The 19,067-nt window shown below is 44.9% G+C and overlaps 1 protein-coding gene across 1 annotated transcript in view; it reads left to right on the top strand.

Annotated features, from left to right (window-relative positions):
- EHD3 (EH-domain containing 3) overlaps positions 1–19,067 on the top strand; it is a 34,485-nt gene that overhangs the window by 5,603 nt on the left and 9,815 nt on the right. Inside the window, exons 2-3 of the mRNA XM_009994789.1 lie at positions 1,647–1,823; positions 11,712–11,809. Coding sequence (XP_009993091.1) covers positions 1,647–1,823; positions 11,712–11,809 — 275 coding nt within the window. The remainder of the gene's footprint in view (positions 1–1,646; positions 1,824–11,711; positions 11,810–19,067) is intronic.

Here is a 19,067-nt window from a genome sequence, read left to right as displayed (position 1 = left end):
ACAAGTATAAGATTTTTTTAAACACTGGATGGTGATTACCTCTTAAATTAATGATGAGAGCAGGAACCCAAAAAAAAAGTTACTTAAGTCTTCACACAATGGTCCTGTAGTCTCCTGCACATGGCCTAGAGGAAAGCTGGTGAAGGACTTTTTACAAGAGCTTATAGCAAAAGGACAAGGAGTAATGGATTAAAACTGAAAGTGGGCAGATTTATGTTACACATTAGGAGGAAATTCTTCACTGTGAGACTGGTGAGGCACTGGCACAGGTTTCCCAGAGAAGCTGTGGATGCCCCCCCCCTCAAAGTGTGCAAGGCCAGGTTGGATGGGGCTCTGAGCAATCTGATCTAGTGGGAGCTGTCCCTGACAATGCAGGGAAGTTGGATATAGATGATCTTTAAGGTCCCTTCCAAACTATTCTATGATATAATATGATTCTATGAACTTACCCTCTCTGCTAAGACTCACCTAAGTGAACTGATCTCAGTAATGAAAAATCCTCAGCCCTTTTTCCATTTCCTTCTTCCCAATCCCCTGATTAACATGACAAAAATTCTGTATTTTCTACTTCTACTTTCTACATGCTGAAGATGAGGTGAAAGCAGTGGTAGAGGAAGTGCCAGCCATTGGCAACAAGCAACGCAGTATTACACTAACTAATAATCTAGCAGCCACATGTTACCACCAGACCAGGTGGTCTAACACCATCCCATACCTGTCTCCCTTGGAAGCCACATGGGCACAATGATATTAGTTTTCAGCACAGGACCACCAGATGGGATGCTGTGTGCACCCTCTCACACAAACACAGACATGACCTCAGTGTTGATATTTGGCCTTTATGAGCTGAAGGGAACTGCCCCATGTCCCACTGATCCACTCTGAATTTGGCAGAATAAGTCAGGATCTGATGCCAGGGTCATATTCAAAGTCCATGAGTGACTTATCTTTCCCTGAAATTTGGTAAACTCCAAAGAGGCTGCCAGAGGCTTAGGAGTAATAAGAGATGCTCTGCTTACTGTGGTGTTTAGCTTGATAACAAATGTTTGGGATATACTCTGCTACCCACATGTTTAATGCTTTATATGCTAGAGCAGCTTGTACTGCAGACCTGTAGCTGCATTTTAGAAGCACACAGGAAGGGAAACTTTAAGACTTAAACAGTCAAGTACAGAAGAAGTTGGCAATTAAGTGACTGATTCAGACTGGAAGCTAAGCACATTAGTTGGATGAGTCTGCTAAAATGAGTAGCAGTGAAATAATTGATATTGGCACCAAAAGCCAGTAAGGTCTCAGGATTAACTCTGTGATGGCAGTGAACCACTGTTTTTACTTTGCGATGCAAAATCTGTTTTGAAGTCTTGAGGATTAAATACACAAAATGATTAAACGTTATAGTATCTTTTTCAGCAGCTGTAATCTTCTCATTTTCTTAATATACCTGATATAAGAAAGCTTTAAATGTGGAGATCCTGACTCAAAAAGCTACCATTGCATTTATCAAGTGATTCAGTGACAGTACTAAAAATAGTCTTGGAAGAATTCATATTGTTGAGCTTCATAATTTTACTGCAATCTTCAGTACAACTCATTTAGGACTTGGGTAGCTCATGTCTTATGCCCACACTCTGTTTTTTTGTCTACAGGTACCTGCTGGAGCAGGATTTCCCTGGGATGAGGATTGGGCCAGAGCCTACAACTGACTCCTTTATAGCAGTTATGCAAGGAGATGTGGAAGGAATAGTTCCTGGAAACGCACTGGTGGTAGATCCCAAAAAACCATTCAGGAAACTCAATGCCTTTGGCAATGCTTTTTTGAACAGGTCAGTACTCAAGAACTTCGTTGGTCTAGAGAATAAAGTTAAAACCTAAGGGGGAATGAAAAACTGAACCTGCTGCAAACAAACCTGGGGTGTGCATGACAGAGTTTGCAGGTCTGGAAGTCATAGAGGTAACAGAAGACGGGAAGATAACATCCATGAAACACCTTGGGGATATAAAACAGTGTCCCTCTAAGAAGGTGACAAGGCTAGCTCAGCTGAAGTGCCTCTATACTAATGGACACAGCATGGGCAACAAGCAGGAGGAGTTGGAAGCTACTGTGCTACAGGAAAGCTATGACATAGTGGCAATTACAGAAACTTGGTGGAATGAATACTATGACTAGAGTGTGGCTGTTGATGGCTACAAGCTGTTCAGAATGGACAGGAGAGGAAGAAGGGGTGGAGATGTTGCTCTCTATGTAAAGAGATGGATAGAGTGTGAGGGGTTGTCCCTAAAGAATAGCCATAAGCTGGTTCAAAGTTTCTGTGGGAATTAGGGGTTGAGACAGCAAAGGGAGCCTAGTGGTTGGAGTTTTCTACAGGCAGCCTGATCAAGTGGAACCTGTTGATGAAGTGCCTTATTCCAGCTTGAGGAAACACCATGAGTGCAGGCTCTCATCCTGCTAGGGGATTTCAACCATCCTGACGTCTGTTGAAAAAGCAGCATGGCAAAGCTGTAGGTAATCCAGGAGACTCTTGGAGTGCCTCAATGACAAATTCTTAAGTCAAGAAATGGACAGTCCTAGCCGGGGAATGTTATTGGACCTGATGGTCATAAATGTAAGTGCACTCATAAGTCAGCCTGGGCTGCAGTGATCATGCACTAGTGCTATTCACTGTCCTAAGGGGTAGGAGGCAGATGAGAAGCTTAGGACCCTAAATTTTAGGAAAGCAAACTTCCAGCTCTTCAAGGAGTTAGTAGATAGGACCCCATGGGAAACAGCTCTCAGGGACAAGGGAGCAGAATAAAAGTGGCAGATCTTTAAAGATGCTTTCAATAGAATACAAGAGATCTCAATCCCCAGGTGTAAGAAATCAGGCAAGGAAGGCAAGAGACCAGTGTGGCTGAGTCAAGATCTGCTAGTCAATCTGAAAGGCAAGATGAAACTACACAGGCAGTGGAAGAGGGGACAGGTGTCCTGGGAAGAGTACAGGGACACTGCCCGGTTATGTAGGGATGAGGTCAGGAAGGCCAAGGTGCAGCTGGAACTGAACTTGCCAGGAGACGTGAAGAAAAACAAGAAGGGCTTCTACAGGTATGTAAACCAGAAAAGGAAGGTTAAAGAAAGCATACCCCCCTGATGAGCCACAGTGGTGAACTGGTAACAACAGACTAGGAGAAGGCTGAGATTCTCAACAAATTTCTTTCCTCAGTCACTGGCAACCCCTTTCCTCACAACTCTCATGTTGATGGCCCACAATATGGAGACCAGAGAGACAAAATCGCCCCGAAAGTCAAGACAAGGTTTGTGACCATCTGAGGGACCTGAAGGATATACAAGTCCATGGGACCTGGTGAGATGCATCCCAGAGTCCTGAGGAAACTGATGGATGTAGTTGTCAAGCCACTCCATGATATTTGAAAAGTCATGGCAGTCAGGTGAAGTCCCTGGTGACTGGAAGAAAGGACATGTTATACCCATTTTTTAAAAGGGTAGAAAGGAGGACCCTGGGAATTACTGAACTGTCAGTCTCACCTCAGTGCTTGGGAAGATCACGGAACAGATCCTCCTAGAAGACATGCTAAGGCACATGGAGGAGAGGGAGGTAATTCAAGACAGTCAGCATGGCTTTACCAGGGGCAAATCCTGCCTGACCAAGCTAGTGGCTTTCTACTGACTGCATCAGCGGCCAAGGGAAAAGCAGTGAATGTCATCTATCTGGACTTGAAAGGCCTTTGACACGGTCCCCCGCAGCATCCTTCTCACTGAGTTGGAGAGAGAAGGGTTTGATGGGTGGACTGTTCAGTGGATGTGTCATAGTTTGGGCCCACCATGACAAAGAAACAGCCACATGGCTGCTCACTCAGCTTCCCCCCACACACACACTCTGGGATGAGGAGGACAAAGACTAACTAGAAACGCAGGGGTTGAGATGAAGGACAAGGGAGGGTTCTTTACTGATTTAAGGTCATAGGCAAAACAGACTCAATTTGGGGAAAAATAGTAATTTCACACTAATCAAATACACATAGGACACAGACAACACAAAGAGCAGTACTCACATATGTTACCCCACCTCTCCCTTCTTCCTGGACCAAATTATTTTGTTCCTGGTTTCTCTCCCTCCTTCCCCACAGGGGACGGGGTTTAAACTCAATTCACAGGCTGGTGGTTCCCCTGCTTCCGCATGGGGTCCCTTCCACAGGAGAGAGTCCTCCATGAACCTCTCCTTCATGAGTCCTTCATACAAGGTCAGCAGCAAGCTGCTCCAGCATGGGCTTCCCACAGAGTCATAGGCTGCTTCGAGAGCAGTCACCTTTGCTGGTGCTGGGGTCTTCCAAAGCTGCATAATCTGAGTCCAGTGGCCAGGTCCCAGGAGGGGAGAACCTTCAGGGTATGTTTCACCACATTCCTTCATGAATGCAGGGGGACAGCCTGCTATCTCTCCATAGGTTGCAGGAAAAACTGCTTGGGCACCTTCTTCCTCACCAACCACCAGCACTGCTCTGCCTCTCTAACTCAGCTGCTCTTTAAGTGCTCTCTGCTCAGGTCTTACCTCATTTTTTTTGTATGTTAATCTCAGAGGCTCATCTATTGTCCCTGTAAGGGCTCCTTGACTGGGTTTGGAGCAGGGGGAGCTTCTCAGCTTCTTGCTGGAGCCACCCCTGGGGCCCTTCCCCCACTATCAAAACTTCTGCCACAGCAAACCAGCACAATAAGGAACTGGCTGGATAGTTGCATCCAGAGGGTGTCAATGGCTCGATGTCCAGATGGAAAATGGTGGCAAGTGGCATCCCTCAGGGGTCCGAACTGGGACCAATGCTGTTTAATATCTTCATTAATGATATTGACAGTGGTATTTGGAGCACCATCAGCAAGTTTGCTGATGACATCAAGCTGGGTGGTGCAGTTGATATGCCAGAGGAACAGGGTGACATCCAGAGGGACCCTGGACAAGCTGGAGAAGTGGGCCCAGGTGAACCTCATGCAGTTCAACAAGGCCAAGTGCAGGGTCCTGCACCTGGGCCAGGGCAACCAGTGATAAAAATACAGGCTGGGGGAGGACACACTTGAGAACAACAATGTGGAAAAAGACCTCAGAGTACTAGTGAACCAAAAGCTGGACATGTGTTACCATTTGACTCAAGTTCAACAACAATGCTCTCGATTCCTTCCCCCCACCTCCCCAGGTAGGGAAGGAGAGAGAGAAAAAGAGAGAGACTTGGCTGGATTGAAAACTAAGCTATACAGCTTTAATTAAATACTAATGTTATAAGAAAAGATATACAATTATATACAAATATGTTCAGATATGTACAAAAGCCTCTCACCTCCCCCCACCCTCAGCAACTCCCACAGCACTCTCCTTAGCTGCAGACAGTCCTGAAGAATTCTGGAGCTGCTGAAGAAAGCAGAGAGTTATGAGGGTCAGGAGAGCTCAAGCCTAAGGGTCGACGGTGATAGATGGACAGAGTCCTCCCCAGATGCCGGCCATGGATGGAAGAGAAAGGAAGAAGAAGAAGGAAGGAAGTTGTCTTCTGTGATCTCTGGTCTTCCTCTGAGCTTACGCAGATATATGGAATGGAATATCTCTGGCCAGTTTTGCTGTCTAACAGCCTTCTACAGGGGGGGCATAGATCTCCCTGTAGTGTCTGAGCAGGCAGAGTGAAGGTGCAACCGTGAAGACCAAGCAGTTAGAAAAACATTCCTCTCTTACCAGCTTTAGTTGGAAGGCTCTGTGACTAGTTAAAAGAAAGCTTACTGAAGGGGAAAAAGATCAGTAAAAGGAAAATTGGCTTCATCCTGGCTCAAACCAGGACAACATGAGATGCCAATGTGCAGTTGCAGCTCAGAAGGCCAACTGCATTCTGTATCAAAAGAAGTGTGGCCAGCAGGTCGAGAGAGGTGATTCTGCTCCTCTAGTCTGCCCTGATGAGACCTCACTTGGAATGCTGTGTCTAGCTCTGGAGCCCCCAAAATAAGAAAGATGTGCACCTGTTGGAATGTGTCTAGAGGAGGGCAATGAAAATTATCAAAAGGCTGGAGCATCTCTCTTAGGAAGAAAGACTGAGGGAGTTGGAGCCTGAAGAAGAGAGGGCTCTGGCAGGACCTCGTAGCAGCCTTCCAGTACCTGAAGGGGACCTACAGGAAAGCTGGGGAGGGACTTTGGACAAGGGCTTGTAATGAGAGAACAAGGGGTAATGGTTTTAAACTGAAAGAGGAGAGATTTAGGTTAGAGATCAGGAGGAAATTCTTCAGTGTGAGGGTAGTGAGGCACTGGAACAGGCTGCCCAGATAAGTTGTGGAAGCTCCATCCCTGGAAGCATTCAAGGCCAGGTTGGATGGGACTCTGAGCAACCTGATCTAGTTGGAGATGTCCCTGCCCATGCAGGGGAGTTGGAACTCAGTGATCTTTAAAGTCTGTTCCAACTCTAATCATTCTATGATTTCTAATAAGCAGGATAATTAACAATTTCAAGGGATAAGGCATTACACTATTCTTTTTTTTCCCTATCCACATGGCTGATGCAAAGCCATTCCAGTTCTACCAGGTGCATGTAAAATATTCACTGAAAGGCACATAAATTAGTGGGACAAACCTTCATTTTACTTGAACAAACAAACAAAAAAACCACAGCCTGTAGGGGTCTAGAAGTAACTGTCTTCATTACACTTAGCTCTCCCTTGCTTTTATATTCCTAGTTGCCTCTGCCTTCAGCTCAGTTCCCTGAAACTGGATAGTCCAATGAGATACAGCTACTGAAGTCAGTGGAACTGGCACAATATGCATATATTCACTTTCTTGCATTTTTAAGCATTAATTGGGTGTCCCCCTTGTAGCAAAATCAGACTCTCTCCATTCTGATACCTCAGGTGCAAGCTGATGATAGCTCTAATGTCTTTCCCATAAAAAAACTGTAGCAGGAGGTTTGGACAATGGCTCTGTGACATGAGGAATATAACCTTTTCATCCCCTAGACTTAGCTCAGCCTTACTGAATTTTGGACCTAAGCCTTGCAGGAAGCCAGCAGCACACACCCATATCCTAAATGAGCACAAAGTGTGCTACAGCAGGCAGAATAGGAACAAACTGACAATGCCCTTCATCAGTGCCTTCCCTGCTAAAATAATGTGGGAGAAGTTGCAAACATGGCAAGTGCTCAGCCAACCAAACAGGAAAGCTGGGCTTTGACTCCCTTTCTAACTTTTGAGCTTAGAGTACTCCAGTGCTGCACTCCAAAGAGTGCAGCATCTCCTACCAGCACTGACCACAGAAGCACTGGTGTAGGCTGCAGTGAGACAGAGAAGGGACCTGCAGAGGTGCATGGGGAGAAGCTTGAGAGTAGAGGGTCCTAGCTGGAGTCACTGCTATGCCAAGAACCTCACAGTGCTTCAGGATGACTCTGAAAGCAATATCTGATCATTACACAGGTTCATAGTTCAAATACATAAACATGATCCTGAACCACACAGACTTTATAAAATATTGAAAACATCCCAGGGCCCAGAACACCTGTACCTGGCCAACAGTTCAGTCAGGTGGCTGCCCACTCCCTGCACCAGGGGAGGAAGGTGGTTTGCCTTAAGAAAATAACAGGCCTTCTACTTTAAAGGGCAGAGGTAGTAGACGAAGAGAACATCATTCAGAGCTCCTCTGCTGATACCCAAGAACAGCCACAGCTGTTTACTGACAGTTTACTGCAGAGGAGAAGCAATATCAAGAATAAGGCGGGCAGGCATGGAGAGCTAAAAAGCAAACACTCCTGAACTGGACTGATTGATGTGTCCTGAATGCACTTTGCTCTGAATACAGAAAGGGATATCTCTGTTCATTAGCCTAGTTCACTGTATCATGCGGTGCTCTTGTTACTCACCCGCTACTCTTCTTTTCTCCTGCAAGAGTGAAGTGCATGCCTGTGAGGACAGCAGGGCTGAGGGGCCCAGCAGTGATGCTGCAGCAGCAGCAGCAAAGTACTACTGGCAGTGCAAGGTTTAGCCACAACAGCTAATTAACCCCTTTTCTGCTGGTAGATAAAAAGGGATTAATGATTTCTAAACTCATAGAGGAAGACATGCTAAGGGGGACTTGGTAATACCCAATTAATTAGGAGATTAAGCACATGCAAGAATTGACTCAGAGGGCCAGAAATTTAGCAGATGTAAGTCAAGGTGCATCTACTGGACCAAGCCATCCACACTTACCCTGTTGTGGGCCTGGCTTTTTGGCAGGAGACAATGCAGGGCTGTCTCTGCGTTGCACGTATTTTCCTGCTGCTGTGTGTTTACTAAGGCACTGACCTTAGTTGGAGACTGTAAGCAGGAAATTTAAAAAGGGGAGGTAATGTCAAAGTGCAGCCCCTCTAATCTAAGAGTGACCATGGGCAAGTCTGCTTTACACTTGGGTGTTTAAAGGTAACAGTTAGATATGGGCACCAATGGAAAGGAAGAGAGCAGCACAAGGCAGTAGCATTCACACAGTCTGTGATGGTCTCAGCTGAGAGGTGGCAAGGGCATGGCAGTGTCCTGTAGGGGTGCAGAGCCTGCTGCTCCTGGGGAGCTAAGTGGAGGAACAGCAGGAGTAAGCATCCAGCCTCAGCTTGTACTCTCTTACCAATAGAGGATGGGATCTGCTGCCTTCCAGGAATCAAAAGGAAGTACAAAAGGTACAGTCAGGATTTGGCAGGGTGACAGTAGCTAATGGTGCTGCTCAAAGCCTGTCTCCTCCCTGCCTTCATTCCTAGGAGATGGAGTGCCTGCATATACCTAACCTGGCTAAGGGTAGAAATAGGGCTGACAATCTGCTGGGGATTGAAAGAATAGCAGGCCTGCAGTACCATTCTTTTGACCTTGTCTCTTTTCCTCCTCTTCTTGCCCCAGGTGGTTCCTGGGTATTGAGAGAGAGGCTTCTTTTCTCCACTCGAACTCTTCTGGCAATATGCTAGCTTTCTAGGGATCTCAGTAGAGATAGTACAGGTTGCACCTTGTTATCAGGACTTTTTTGGCACCAACAGGAGAATCCACCCAGCCCCCAGCTTCTACTGTTGTCACTTGCTCACTCATGCCACCTGCTAAGCGGTGCATGTGGTTGAGAGACTGTATGTAGTATGTGGGCTGAAATAGCTGACAGCTTAGGAGAGAAGACATTCATCCAACCCATGAAGATTCACTCTTGTCAGGACCTTCTTGGAGTCATACAAGTAGAAAAGTTTGGGTGAGGTTGCAGCATAACCTGGAGGAATTCATAGCTGTAGGAACTTCATCAGAACCAGCCACTCAGTACTGCAGGACTCTGTCTGTCTTAACTGCATCTAGTGGCCCTTGTGCCAACCCCCATCCTTTATGTGGTTCTGCTTCCTCCCACAGTAACACGATTTTTATGCCTGGATGTCACACCACCCTATTAATATGCATGTGTACATCTACATGTATATATTTATAGCTGCTTGGAATGTCATCATAAAAAGGCTATCCATTAAACACTCCTGGGAGTGGATAGATTTTTGCAGTCCTTTGCTGTTACAAGTAACTGAAATAGATGAGCTGCAACTAGCTAAAAACAAGCACAAGCTACTCTTTTTCAGCATTGATTTGCATAGGTACAAGGTGGGTTACAACTAGCTGAAGAGCAATTACACAGAAATGGAGGTCCAGAGGGGGGAGAAGTCAATTACAAACTGAATGTAAGTCAACAGCGACATACTACTGTGAGAAAAGCAAACATCTTACTGAGATGTATAAACAAGACTGTCCTATGGAAGAGATAAGGAGCAATCCATCCACTCTGTTCACCACTGGCAAGGTTGCACAGAGGGAGTACTATGTCAGCTTGGAGCATCATGCCTGAAGAAATATGTGGAGCAGTTTGAGGACCCAAAGGAAAGCTGCAAGTGTCTTCAGGGATTTAGAAATTAGCTGGAAAAGCAGCTAGAGAAAACTCAAAGAGATAGAAAAAAAATAAGACCAAGCTGTTTTCTTCAGAGGAAAGGCTGAGAGGAGACAGCATGACAATAGTATATACATTTCTATGTCTCCTGTGTTTGAGACTGAAATACATTGTAGCATGGGAGATTGAGGTTAGACATTAAGAAAATAAGTTTTGCTGTAAGGATACTTAAGTAGGGAGTAGACTCTCAGCAAAGGTTGGTGAGTCTGCATTGTGGATCTGATGAACACTGTAGACAAACATCTGATTGATCCTGCACTGAGGCAGGAGGGTAAGACTAAGCAACCTCTTGCGATCTCAAGCTGGATATGCTTTAGGATTTCTGTGGTGCAAAAATGGCACATTTTGTCTAAGATCAAATGTAAAAGAGAACAAAAATCTTACAACATTGCTGATTTTTTTTTAAACAAGTTATTTCAGTTCACTTGAGTTCAGGACCCTGCAAGGGAACGCTTAAATGAAGAAAAACAAATACACTTCTTGCTAAAATCTAAACAGCAAATAAAAACATTTGGATTTCCACATTTTCATTAATAATTCACAATCTGGGAGCCACATAAAAAAATCTGTTGCAGGTCATGACTGAGACCCATGTACCAGAAGCAGCAAAATAGTTAGAAAAAGTGCTCAGTTCCTGCTTCTTTCTCACTGCTTTAAATTAAGAGTAACTTCAAGCTTCATCTAAAGACTTATAAGCAAGATCAGTGTGCTGGTTTGCTTTGTTTTTTTCTGGTAGTGGGGGAAGGGCCCCAGGGGTGGCTTCAGTAAGAAGCTGAGAAGCTCCCCCTGCTCCAAACCCAGCCAAGGAGCCCTTACAGGGACAACAGATGAGCCTCTACGATTAACATACAAAAAAAATGAGATAAGACCTGAGCAGAGAGCACTTAAAGAGCAGCTGAGTTAGAGAGGCAGAGCAGTGCTGGTGGTTGGTGAGGAAGAAGGGGAAGAAGGTGCCCAAGAAGAAGTTTCCCTGCAACCTATGGCATGATGGCAGGCAGCTGTCCCCCTGCATTCATGGAGGAATGTGGTGGAACATACCCTGAAGGTGCCAGAAGGGGTGAACTTGGATTTTGCTGCCAGTGGACTTAGGTTATGCAGTAATGGAAGACCCCAGCACCAGGGAGTTCCCAAAGCAGCCCATGACTCTGTGCGAAGCCGACGCTGGAGCAGCTCCTGACCTCATGGGAAGGACTTATGAAGGAGAGGTTCATGGAGTTCTTTCTCCCATGGGAGGGACTGCATGGAGAAGCAGGGGAGGACTGTAAGGAATCCTTCCTGAGGAGGAAGAAGCGGCAGGAACCACGGACTGTCACCAGACTGTGAACTGACTCTAAACCCCATCCCCTGTCCCCCTGTGCTGCTGGGGGGAAGCAGGTAGAGAAATCAGGAACAAAGTAATTTGGGCCCAGGAAGAAAGGAGGGGTGAGTAACATATGCAAGCACTGCTCTTTGTGTTGTCTGTGTCCTGTGTGCATCTGATTGGTGTGAAATTAAATTAGTATTTTTCCCCAAGTTGAGTCTGTTTTGCCTGTGACCTTAATTGGTGAAGAACCCTCCTTGTTCTTTGTCTCAGCCCATGAGCTTCAAGTTGGCCTTTGTCCTCCCCATTCCACAGAGCATCTGTGGGGGGGAAGTTGAGTGAGTGGCCACGGGGCTGTTTCTTTGTTGTTGTGTTAGGCCCAAAACACAACACACAGCCTGGCTTCTCTCATACTGTCTCTGATGTTCAGCACACCGTAAATACCTTTGGCTTTTATTTTAAACACATTTATTTTCACACAGGTTTGTATGTGCCCAGCTGCCTAATCCTGTGCTAGAGAGCATCAGCGTCATTGATACACCAGGGATCCTTTCTGGAGAAAAACAGAGAATTAGCAGAGGTAAGTCTCAAGTCCAGTTCTCTTTCAAACCAAAGGGATTCTATATGAGTTTCACCTCAACCTGTAGAAGCTGTAGACAGAAACACTAGTAGGAGCCTCTGAGAGATATAGCATGACTTTATCAATGTCCCTTTGGACTCAATTTCCAATCTGCTTTCAGGGAAGGTTGGTGACAAGGTCAGCAGTATCAAAGTCGAGTATTGTCCAGTGGAGCAGACTTCTGTCAGAAAGAGTCAATTAGTACCTATCTGCTTTCCTGAAACATTTGCTTTCAGTGAGTTACTGATGAGCCATAGGCAAGGCTTCCATGGCAATCAACCTGGTTTCTTTCCAGCTGATCTAAAAGGTTTCTTGCATTGTCTAGGCTTCCTAAATCTAGTGCAGGACTAGATTGGTCTTAAGAGCCATTGGCACCTAGGTTCCTCATTACAGTGGGGAATCTGGAAATCCTGGGGACACTAAATGGATCTGATTAATACTGCAGAGCCTCTTACAAACTTCTGAGTGTGTCAGGTTGACCCTCTGAAGTGGGCAACATCTTGATACTTTACACCTAACATCTGTGGGCTTTTCTTACCCTGTAAGGTGGCATAGCTCACATTTCTTGCAGGGTCCTTAGACAAAGCCGGTAGCTATGCATAATTTCATTGGAAGAAAGCCAAGAGCAGTAATCACAGTATTCAGGTTTGAGAAGATCACTTCTCATTCACACCACTTATAAACAATGCACTATTAAGTTTCAGCAGCATAGGCTACGCCCAGACTTCTGAAGCCTTTCACATATTTCAGTGTTCTGTGGTGACTCACACATTTCTCAGTTTCATAACACTCCTTTGCACTGAAATTATTCTTGAAACTTACTTTTCTCTTTTGAGGAACCACCTTACACAGATCCAGGTCTTGATTGTTTTACTGGGATCTTCCACCACAAAGACCTCAGCTAAAAAAGTGTCAATAAAACTTTAAAGGACAGCTAGATTTAGTTTAAAACTCACATATTTTTTTTTCAACATGGGCCTCTGCAGTGCGAGGGGATCATAAATTCCTTCCATGCAGTCTAGAAAAGGTAGTTTACAACACGTAGCAAGATGCACAAGCCTTCATGAGAAAGTTTAAATCCATGCTCTGTAAACATTTCCTCCCTTCAGCAGGAAGTGTTTAAAAGTGGGGATAAACAGAAATTTGTATTACATGGTGTAATCATTTTTCAGTCAAAAAATACCACTAAAAGCAACCAGTTCTCTTTTGGAACTATGACTGTGAAGAAAACTTGCTTAGGAGGACATATTTTTGTTCTTAAAAAAAAAAAAATATATCTATGTGAGTTAAAACAGACTCATTTCAAATCCCCCCAGAAATTCCACAGCCCCTTTCTCAAATCTCCTCGCTAATTTGAATTCTGGCATTTCTTGCAAAATTTTCCTATTTTCCAGCTACTTTCACTACTAAAAATATCCTCCTGCAAAAATTTCTCCACCAGCCTCCCAGAGGGCCTTGGTGTACCTTTACTGCAGGTACTCTAGTAGAGGCCAGCAATGCCAGAACATGCTGATGCACTCTGTGCATTGTTAGGAAAGTCACTGATGCTCTTTGACCAGAGCCAATAATGCCTCTCCAAACATCTGGGAACAGCTGAGGGAATGTTCCTTATAAGCAGAGAAAGCCTATTGCAGCATGTCGGACATATTCTACCTGGAAAATTTTCTGCTCATAGTGCAATTAAGTGCTTGAGCATTGGCATTGTGTGGTCATTCCACCATTTGCCCAGAGGTGAGAACTCTAGATGGAGCACAGCCATCTCCTGCTCATCCTACCATCTCAGGAATCTGCTCTGCTATACCTCCAACCGGACAAGCACTGTCAACTGACCTAATCACGACATTTAAAATTACAGCGTCAGTGGGATCTCACTACATTGTCATTTATATCCAGGACAGCCTGAAACTGGTCACATTGAATGGTCCTTCAGTAGCTACAGGACAAGATCCTCCACTGGTGTAGATTGACACAGCTTTGTTGAAGCAGGCAGAACTCCAGCAATTTGTGTCTGCAGGGGATTTGCCCAGGGAGCAGAAAGAGTCAAAAGAGTGCTGAGGTCCTTATGTTTAGGAAGCGCTGCTGCCAGGCATTACCTTGAGCTTATCTCAAGGAAGCTGGGGTTTGTGAGGGAGTGCTCACCTCCTCGCTCCCATGGAAGAAGAATAGGAAAAAGTGGTGAGACTGGTGCCTTTGCCACCAGGCTTACTACCCAGCTGCCTTTGTTAGCAAGTTGTTCTGGAGGCAGACAGAGGAGTAATGTGGTTTCTAGGCAGAAACCAAGACAGTGCTAAAACTGCTGGCACAACAAAATGCTCCTGCCTTTATACCTTCCCAGCCTGCTCAGATTTCACTTGGAATGAAGGAAGACCTGAGGGAGTCTTGCAGAAGTTTCCCAAGAGACACTTTGAAGTTTCTTAACTTCTGGCAACAGGGGAGCTCTTTGTACCCCTAGTGTTTGCTAGGTTTTAAAACTCTTAAGACTGAGGTACCTGTGGTGTAAGGTCAGGGAAAGGAGTGGATAGTAAAGCAGATTTCTGTCATAAATTTGAGGAGAAACATAAAGATGCAGAAGAAGTGGCAGGCTTTCCCAGCCTGTTCATCCCATGAGAACCAGCAACAGTTCTAAAAATAGGAAATTCCTCTCACTGGGAACATCCCAAGTCTGTATCCTTCTCCATTAGATGGTAAGAGCATTAGCCAATCTATACAGTGACAGCTTAGCAGAATACCATGGTATCAAAGTTTAGCAATCCACAAAGGCCACCTTTTACCCCTGAATTTCAAGGCAATAGCTGTTCCTGTCATTGCATCTGTGTTTCAAGGAGCAGGAGCAAGGAAACTGGGTTTGAAGGAATGATTCAAGGGCCAAGACCAGGTTCTGAAGCTTTTTTCTGAACTTGACTCTGAATTAAATTCACTTTCTGGTTGCTGTTGGAATAGCACAATCCCTTCCCTGATGGACAGACAGCATAGAATCCTAGGGGTTGGAAGGGACCTCGAAAGATCATCTAGTCCAACCCCCCTGCTAGAGCAGAGTCACCTAGAGCACATCACACAGGAACGCATACAGGTGGGTTTTGAATGTCTCCAGAGAAGGAGACTCTACAACCTCTCTGGGCAGCCTGTTCCAGTGCTCTGTCACTCTCACAGTAAAAAAATGTTTTTGGATATTCACCTTGAACCTCCTATGCTCCAATTTGCACCCATTACCCCTTGTCCTATCACTGGTCATCACTGAGAAAAGCCTAATTCCGTCCCCCTGACACTCACCCCTTACATACTTGTAAACATTGATGAGGTCACCCCTCAGTCTCCTTTTCTCCAAGCTAAAGAGACCCAGCTCCCTCAGCCTTTCCTCATAAGGGAGATGTTCCACTTCCTTAATCATCTTTGTGCCTCTGCGCTGGACTCTCTCAAGCAGTTCCCTGTCCTTCTTGAACTGAGGGGCCCAGAACTGGACACAATACTCCAGATGTGGCCTCACCAATGCAGAATAGAGAGGGAGGAGAACCTCTCTTGACCAACTAACCACACCCTTTCCAATGCACCCCAGGATGCCATTGGCCTTCTTGGCCACAAGGGCACAATGCTGGCTCATGGTCATCCTCCTATCTACCAGGACCCCCAGGTCTCTTTCACCTACACCAGAATCCCCAGCACACCAGTGTTAGGACTAGCAGTAGTCAGCCTCCTGTAGACACCAGAAGGGCTTTGCTAATGGATAGGAAGCTTTCTTCCAAGGAATTCAGTATAATCCTGAAAAAGAGATCTGTGTTGGCTCTTTTCCAGCTCTCTTCCACCACTACATCATCATAAGAGCCACCTTCTCCCCCAACAAAGCATCCCAAGAAGTTTCCCAGTAGCAGACCTGCAGGTTTAGGCCCATCAAGTAGTTGAGGGTGATGCAGTCATAGCTGAAGTCCAGATCCTCTCCGCATGCAATGGTATCACCAGCACTGACACAGAGAGTAATAACTCTCAGGTTCTGGAAAAAAGTGTAGCCAAGGAGCTGCCTGCTGAGATTTGTCCTACATAGCACCTGTGACTCATGCACTTCTTTGTTGTGGACACCTATGGTGTCACAGGTGTGGTGTGGCCCCCTAGGATATACAGATTTCATGTACAGGCCAGGTGGGCAGTGTTCCTAGGATGGCATAGACCATAAGCATCCTGACCTTCACTGCTTCTGTATTGTCCTTGCCTGGAAAACAGCTGTCTATGTTCCACTCTTTTTCACGTACTGATTTATGTCCACATGTAAAGAGCTAGGCATTGTCCCTCGCTCTGCTTTATTTTTCTTCCTTTTACTGCTTCCAGCTGATCATGAGGCAAAAGCAGGCTACAAAAATGCCAACAAGAGAGGCAGAACAGTACCAAAGCAGAAGAGTTTTGGCTGCTTTGACAGTTTGATAATAATATGGATGCTGTCCATATGCAATACACTGTTCTGGTGTCAGATAATGAGCCCAGGCTATCCTTCTCAGAGGAAAGATGAGAAAGGGATGACTGTACTGAAATAAATAAGAACAAAGGGGAGGACCATAGGTCACATCATGCAAAGTCAGGACAGGAATTATGACTTCCTCATAATCTATCTTGCCACGCTAAGCAAGCCACCAGGTTACAGCAACTCACGTGCTTCAGCAGCAGTGCCACCTCTGGGCGGCTGAGCCTTTCATGCTCTGCTGACCATCAGTCTCAACCTACACATGCCCTGACCTAAGCAGATCCAAGTCTGCTAGGGTCAGTAATGCCCTGGCCAAGATGTATTTCGTCCCTGTTTCAGAATAGTACTTCCTGAACATACCCTGAACATTTACTTCATCTTAACCCATGTGTCACCACCTCCTTTTCCCTCTCTAGCTGTGAGCACAGTTGCTAGCCAGGAGATTAACGATTGGCTGCATTATTCCCTATCAGCTTTTCTTCCAGAACACACTATTCCAGTCTTCCAGCCTTCCACCCAGTTCCATGCTGATGGCTGCAGTGCAGCCCAGGCTTCCCATAGCCAAGGAAACTGCACACTAGCTTTCCTATCTCTCCTGGGAAGGACGAATTTCCTCCCAATGACCAGCACCAGGGATATTTAGTTACTCATCAGCCTGAAAGAAGAAAAATGCTAATGGCAACAGTCTTAGGCAGTGTAGAGCTCTCCATCTGTGTCTCAAATAGTCATGCTTACAAGGAAGAGGCAAACACCAAGGGAATATATGTTCTTTCACTTCATGCAATGTTGTTTAGGATAAAATGACAACAAGAAAATATTTTTTCCAAAGAGTTTTGTCATCTGTGCTAGCAACAGCATGATACACAACTGAAAGCATTCACCTTGAGAGCATCTGAAAGGGAGGCATTTCAAATATTTCCTATAATACTCCCCACTGGTGATGATTCTTTGTATTTTATATTTCACTCCACCTGCGAGGGTGAAAGTGCAGTGGTTAGTTTTGACTTCCCAGTTCACCTCCATTACTGCAAGGCAGTAGGCGCTCTGCCAGCATGCCTGATTTTATCACAGTCTCACAAGCACATACTGTCCTGCTAAAAGGCTCTGTTCCTGCAGTCATACAGTTCTGCAGCTCCTCTACAAGCGATGTAAAAATTAGCATAAAATCTGTACAGTTCTAGCCCTTTTTATTCATAGAAATATGTGAAACTGCAAGCCTAACGTTTCTGACCTGGAAGTAGGATGATGACAAAACTTCAGTATCGTATTTAGGTTTTGAGAAAAACAAACCATGTTTTTTTTCAGGGTGAGGAGATAGGGTCATCATGCTGTCATCATGATTTGGGTTGGAAATACTGCTACGTTTTGCATTTTGAGAACTGGAGGAGGAAAAGGTAGTGCAGAAGAAATGAAATTAAATAGTTGCTCAAATAGGAAAGGCTGTGCTTTTTGTTTTCACTACTGTTAACATATAAGAAGTACTTATTTTGTCTGATTTTCAACAGCTGATCTAACAGGTCTGATATTTCAATCAACTGTTAATTTTATTGTCTACTGAGCACTCCAGAAATATCCCTACATATCTGTTTCATCAAGGAAAGATAGTTATGCCCCTCAGTATCTTATCAAATTGCATTATTTATGCCCATCATGTGGTCTTTCAGCATCCTGAGTAACAACAAAGAAGAACTGTGTTTCATGGTCACTGGTAGCAGCTTTCAGTTACTGATGGCCATTTCAGGCCAGGTTTTCAAACATGATTTCTGCCCAGATTTAAACTGTACGTGCTGGGAGAATTCAGGTTGTGTTTGGAAGCTATAGTAGAAAAACTTCCTTGGAATTCCAGCTATGTGTCAGCACCACTCAGCACTGACCTCTCTTGAAAACTTGGCCTACATTTAGAGGTAGGTCTCAAAATCTGGCTAGGAACTGTTTTGATGATTGGCCCAAATACCAGGAAACAGTCCCATTTGTCATAAAGGACAAAGATAAAACATGTAAAGAGTGGAGGAGACAAGTTCTGCTATGGGCACGAAGAAGCCAAACAGGAAGCTTTGCTCTGGACAACACTCTGGTCAGTTTTACTCCACTCAGCCTGTCTAGTGGGGTTTCTCTGAAACCCTGAAACCTGAAACCCTTGTAATAAACATAATGAAAGCAAAAAGCCACATTCTGTCACTCCAGGTGCTGGGTAATGTAAATGTTAGCATTAGAAATCTGACAACTAGCTGAGAACATAGGCAGATGAGTCCTTTTGCCTTTGCTTTGGAAACCTTTAACTCTCCAAAATGTTTGTAAATGTTTTCCATTAGGTCCGGGGTACCGAGGGGGAAGGAATGCAGAGTACTGGCTGGAAGATGCATCTCTCAGTGCTGTGAATTATCAGCTCCAGAACAGATTATTTCTTTTAAGTATAAGCAAAGGCAGAAATGATTGGCAAGCTGAAACCTGCTCTAGAAATTATGACATGTAACATTTCTATAAATCTTTTAATCCTGAAGGACTTCTGTCTACTTCCCAACATACTCACAGATATACATTACAGGAATATCTTTATATCCCTTTGGAAGGCAGCAACTTGCAGAGAGGACTAGGGCAGCTTTTTACAAAGATGATTTAGGATGAGCTGCAGTAATGTACAGCCAATATGCATCCCTTGTTTTTCATCTTCTCTCCTTTCCTTGTGGGCACCACCAGCTTCTTACCCTCAGGGAAACTTGCCCAAATCACTATTTTTTCATCCAGTCCCAGCTGTTTCATCTCTCATACTCT

The sequence above is a fragment of the Chaetura pelagica genome, unplaced genomic scaffold (assembly GCF_000747805.2).
Source record: "Chaetura pelagica isolate M959 unplaced genomic scaffold, ChaPel_1.0 scaffold2, whole genome shotgun sequence".
NCBI lineage: Eukaryota > Metazoa > Chordata > Aves > Apodiformes > Apodidae > Chaetura > Chaetura pelagica.
Note: the sequence above shows the minus strand (reverse complement) of the source record. Positions and strands in the feature narration are given on the sequence as shown.